The 6,000-nt window shown below is 42.6% G+C and overlaps 1 protein-coding gene across 1 annotated transcript in view; it reads left to right on the forward strand.

Moving 5' to 3' along the window:
- Positions 1-6,000, forward strand: part of fat3b (FAT atypical cadherin 3b) — a gene marked incomplete at both ends in the record, with an annotated part of 65,925 nt that overhangs the window by 6,223 nt on the left and 53,702 nt on the right. Inside the window, 2 exons of the mRNA XM_079739038.1 lie at positions 3,738-3,856; positions 5,275-5,473. Coding sequence (XP_079595164.1) covers positions 3,738-3,856; positions 5,275-5,473 — 318 coding nt within the window. The remainder of the gene's footprint in view (positions 1-3,737; positions 3,857-5,274; positions 5,474-6,000) is intronic.

Below are 6,000 nucleotides of genomic sequence, written 5' to 3' on the forward strand. Positions count from 1 at the left end.
TCTCCTGAGGACTCCCCCTCCGCCCAACAAATGCCCGGAAAACTTCACAAAAATGTTCACGAAAAGTGTATGAAATCATCCGCGCTGTGCTCCACCACAAGGGGAAGGGGTGAACAGAGAGGAAAAAGGCTTGAGGGTGATGTGGAAGATTGTCTACTGGACGTTATAATTTTTCCAAGTAGCTAGGAAAAGCCAACAGATATAGATTTGAAAAACTATACAGTACAATGTGTAGTTTGGAAACAACTCGATTTGTACTATCTATAACTATATATAACTCCATATAAATATCAATCAATTTAATTTAACTTTGCCATCCAAGTCCTACCCTCATTGGTCACACTGGCACTGGCCTCTACGTACTGTAGATGACTGGTGGCGCTAGTCTGTCCTGACCTTTAAATAGGTTAATTAATATCGACTGTACTGCTGCCAGTGAGAGAGAGAGAGAGAGAGAGAGAGAGAGAGAGAGAGAGAGAGAGAGAGAGAGAGAGAGAGAGAGAGAGAGAGAGAGAGAGAGAGAGAGAGAGAGAGAGAAAAAAACGACTTATCTGGCAGATTAACATTAATTAACATCTAAAGTTAGGTAAATAGCGGGTACGATTTAGAAATCGGATAGAGGAGACAGCATCGTGCTTTAAGGAAACCATGGTGGTGTTCAGCAGCAGACCCGTGACGGCCCTGTTGAGTACAGCTAGGGAGAACGAGGACTAGCGAGGGTGTGAGTGATAGCCAGGGATAACCTTTATAGACAGTGCAATCTTTCCAGTGGAAATCAGACGGTTTGAAAGTACAGGCAGAGGAGGAGCGAGAGGAGAGGAAGTGAAGCGATTAGAGGGCAGGTAAAGGTTGCAGTAGGGACCGGGAAGAAAATTGTACTTTCTTTCTTTGTCCATTGGTTTTCTTTTTCCGCCAACCCCCCACGTTTTGTTTGAACGTATTAGATATTGAAAAAAAAAAGTCTCTCTGCTGTTTGACCAGGCATGCCGGTGTGAAGGTACTGCACTACTGCGCCCAGGATGGCTAGTTGTTGATCTTGGTGTTTGGAGCCTGTGTTGTCCCACTCGTGTCCCCAAGGAGTCTTACCCTGTCCTCCTGCCAGCCTGAGGGACTCTCTTTTAACTTACTGTCAAACTCGGTGTTTCAGCACAAAGAGTAAAGATGTCAAGACAAAATTGGAAATGAAAGACAAACAGTGACACAGTGGGAAAAAAGAAACGTATATTAGTGGGGAAAAGATAGAGAACAGACGGTTTGGGAGAAGAAGGACATTGTGTGTGTGCGCTGCGCTTTATAAGGATTTCCCACCGTTTGACGAATCCACCATTTGAATCTCACGTGGGTAATCCTCCCTTGCTTTTTGGTATGCCGGCCTATTTACTGGTGCAGAGTTAGCACGCGTATGATATTAAGATGTTTTTCGATGACTCATTCCCGTGTGGGTGGAAAAGCGCCAGAGCTATCCATCACTGAAGAGGGAGGATTGTCTGTGGCTTAAGTCCTTAGTCCTCTTGCACTTTGAACACAAAAAATTGGTATTCTTGTCATTCTTAGGGGCAAGGCAAGGCAAGCGATTTCTCATTGGGCAGCTGTCAGGAGCCAGTGGTTCTCCTATTAGGGTACACTGTGAGCCGGCTGCAGGGCGTGTCACGGTCAAGATGAAGTGTTTTTTAAGTTACACACAGCCGCAACGTATTCTACATTTATTACAACAAACACACTGGGCATCTTTTGATGTGCTTCTCGGGTACTAAGTATACCACTGGCGAGAAGAGACCGAGGAGCAAGCCCAGTGAGGATTGCTTCCATGACCTTGGGACTAGTTTGTTTATTTTTTTGAAGTCCTAAAACCCGAGTAGTCGGCCAGCGGAACCTGTGACTAACTTCTTTAGCAAGTACGTTTTTAAGTCCTTATTTGAAAACTGGCTCTGCATAGCCCTCGGGGGGGGGGGGGGGCTGTTTGCTGTGCTACGGAGTGTGCTATTTGTGGTGAGAATGCCCACTGTCAAATCTGATTTATTGTGGCCTTTCCTGAGTGGTGCCTGTCTGTCATGAGGTTCAAAGAGCCTTTTGGAACACCAAGTTATTTTCTCCTCACCTCTCTCTTTGCCTGTGTCGCTGTCGGACTGTCAAGCGGAGATGTGATGTGTTCTGAAAAGGACACGGTGAAGGACAACAAGGCCACAACACCGTTTTTCATTTTCATGTTTCATTTTCATGTCCACTGTAGTTTTCTCGCCTAGATGTGGGGAATGGTAACACGTGTGCAAAATGCAGAGAGAAATGTGATTTGTCAGGCTTGTGACTTGGTCCTAGTAGGTGGATGGCTTAATCCGTCTTATGAAGTCTCTCGGGCTAGAATAAATAATAGTTACACATCAATAGCAATACAGAGATCCTTTTTTTGAAAGAGAATCACACTTAAAACTAGCTGCAACTTCATAAATGGCACGAGAAGAAACATGTTATACGTTATCCGCATCCTAAATGATATACGTACATTAACGGTTCATTTCATTATTACTCCGAGGGTGCTCTTTACACTAATTAGAAAGACCCTGGTTTAATGATCAGACTCATAAAGAATACTGGTAGTCTGACACGATGGCATTACCGCGCCAACGCATTTAATGATTAATGCCGATATGTGTAGACATTACATGATCGAATGCCAAAAACACTTCCGTGCGTGTTCATGTTTATGTGTGTGTGCACGTGTGAGAGAGAGAGAGAGAGAGAGAGAGAGAGAGAGAGATAGGGAATTTGTGTTTGTGTGAGCGAGAGTGTGTGTGTGTGTGTGTGTGTGTGTGTGTGTGTGTGTGTGTGAGAGAGAGAGAGTGAGAGTATGTGTGTTTGTGTGTGTGTCTTTATCTGTGTGTGTGTGAGTGAGGTGCTGAGAGAGTGTGGGTGAGAGTGTGTGCGTGAGTGTGGGTGAAAGTGTGTGTGTGCATGTGTGTCTATATATCTGTGTGATTGAGTGAGTTTGTGTGTGTGTGTGTGTGTCTATATATCTGTGTGATTGAGTGAGTGAGTGTTGTGTGTGTGTGTGTGTGTGTGGGTGTGTTTGTGTGTGTGTGTGTGTGTGTGTGTGTGTGTGCTATGTACGTGATCCAGTATGACAGGCTTGTACAAAAGAGGAACCCATCCATCCAGGAGGTGCCGTCCATTATGGACACTGTTTCTTCAGACAAGGTCACCGCCTTGCTCCGTGACGCTAACCCTCCTCAAGGCAACAGTCCACTCACAAACACTTGGGCGGATGTGTGGGGCCACACGTGCACCCAACACACACACACACACACACACCGTCACTACGACAACTGTACCGCGAGGTGTAGCACTTGCGGACCGGACCCTCGGTGGGTTTCCACTGAGGAAACAGCCATGCGGGCGCTGTGGTCAGCTGTGATCACAGCCAGCAGAGAGAGCTGAGCCCCACTGAAGGAGCCCATAGTGGTGTTACTAATGTGTTTGAATGTCACTGGAGCTGGTGTGTTGTTTACCTAAACTCAAAGTTACAACTTTACTTAAAGTATAACTTCAACTTTGGGGCCACAGAAAGTTGGGGCCACTCTGCTGTTAAGCAATCGCCTGGCACCGCTTATGGTAGGAGGATGAGCTCACACATATCTGTCTCTCTCTCTCTCTCTCTCTCTCTCTCTCTCTCTCTCTCTCTCTCTTCTCTCTCTCTCTCTATCCATATTTCATCTATATTTCCTCTTTCTCTGTTGCAACAGGAGTGATTTACAGTGCCGGTATTCTGGACTGTGAAACTAAAGACTCTTATTGGCTGACGGTCTGCGCCACAGACAGAGGGGTCACCGCCCTGTCCACCTCTATTGAAGTCTTCATTCAGGTGAGTGCTGTCTAGTGTTGTCTACTGACTTCTACTTTCTACTGACTTCTAATGTCAACGTCTACCATGGCTGTCATAAATACACGCCTTGGTACAGTATAATATGTGCAGATGAAAATGTATATTGTTATTATTAGTACTAGTATTAGTAGTAGCAGAAATATTAGTATTACCAGTAGTACTAAAAATTACTAGGAAACATAACCCTTTGATGAATCGCAAATAAATAATTTAAATGGATTGCAAAATAAAATATGTTTATATATAAATAGAAACCTAAATATTTTATTTAACTTTGCCCTTGACTGTTAAATAATTTATTGCTGTTTCAGACTTAATACATTTCACTTTAGCGTGAAAGGTAAGGCACATCAGATCCTGTAATGTCATGAGGATACGTAGACTTTTCATGATTTATGCAATATACACAAATACACACTATACACACATAGCCATAGAAAATATATCATAGTGTGTAATGAGATAAATCATGTTTTACCTCATTTCATAGTGTTATTATTATTGTTATTATGGAAGTATCAGATTTGAATGAAGGCTTAAAAGTAAATTCAATAATTAACTACACTTTAGATTACTCACAAGATCATTAATTTTGGATTCAAATCAACAATTTATTCACCAAACCTCCTATCGCTGATGTTGTGGCTTTAGTTATACATGATAAACATCACATACATGATACTGTGTCTGATCTAGGAACCACATGAGGTGAGCTTGGGTGAAGCCGCCCAGCTTTACAATTGCTTTGCTATGAGTTTGTATGATTTATAGGTCTATATTATAGGTCATTTGATGACATACATACAGCCCTACCTTATACATTCCTACTTCTACATGACCTAAGCACATAAAGTAACAAAAAATTAAATAGTTATACACTATAGAGTTTTATCCACTTATCCAAAAGCCATTTACAATACCGTGCCTGCATGCACTCAGAGTAAAGTAATGTCATATTGCAATTTAAAAAATATGCCTGGAGGTATTATTTGGCAGGTAAGTAAAATTGTTTTCACCAATATAAACCTACATTATAATAGAGACTTGTTTAAACAAGCAATTATTGAAATATGGACTCCCCCAGCTGGTAATATAAAGCATTCGCCACAGTGCCTTGTGTTGGAGTAAAACAATCTATTTGTCAACACAAATACTGTCAACCGGCATTTGCCTCAGACAGAGAGGATGGCGAGAAAAAATACAGAGAATAACATTTCTCTCTTTCTCCAATCCTCCAGAGTGCCATGCAATGTGCTTGCGTCTGTTCTCTATGTCTCACTCTCTCTTTTCCTATCTCTCTCTCTCTCTCTCTCTCTCTCTCTCTTTCTCTCTCTCTCTCCCCCTCCTTATCTCCTCAGTCTGCCTTATACTTTTGTTCTCTTCTCCCGTCCCCTCAGGTGGAGGATGTGAACGACAATGCCCCCCTGACCTCCGATCCTATCTACCACCCGGTTGTCATGGAGAACTCTCCCAAGGACGTGTCGGTGATCCGTATCCAGGCGCAAGACCCCGATCTGACTGCCACGCCCAGTCGCCTCGGTTACCGCATCACTGCCGGCAACCCACAGAACTTCTTCTCCATCCACCCCAAGACAGGTCAGACAGACAGGGGGGGAGACAGATGGGCAGACAGACAGACAGACAGACAAGCAGGCATGCATGCAGACAGTTACAAACAAAACATTTTAGATCCAAAATGCTTCCAACAATTTTATAATCATCAGCAGTAATAGCATCAGAAAAAATGGACAGAGAATAAAAAATATATGGTATTGCTAGAAATAGTGTAAATATTAGACATACTCAATATCTGAAGATATTATTTATAAATATTTCAATTACATAAATATTAGTAAAATATTTAAAAAACATTATTTAATGTTAGACACAGCATTAATCACAGATTATTATTTTGACAAATCTGATGATTAAAGAATCTGATCAGTAAGGCTTGTAGCTGCACTTTGAACCAGCTTATCAAATTGCTTGTGTTTAAACACCTTCCTCAACTCACCACTTCGATGACGGATAAATACTGCAATGCCCGACGACAAATGTATTCACTGCTTTCGCTGGGCTAAGCTGTAATACTTGTGTGTACACCTGCGAAGAGGTGACAAACA

Source organism: Pollachius pollachius (assembly GCF_949987615.1).
Source record: "Pollachius pollachius genome assembly, chromosome: 6".
NCBI lineage: Eukaryota > Metazoa > Chordata > Actinopteri > Gadiformes > Gadidae > Pollachius > Pollachius pollachius.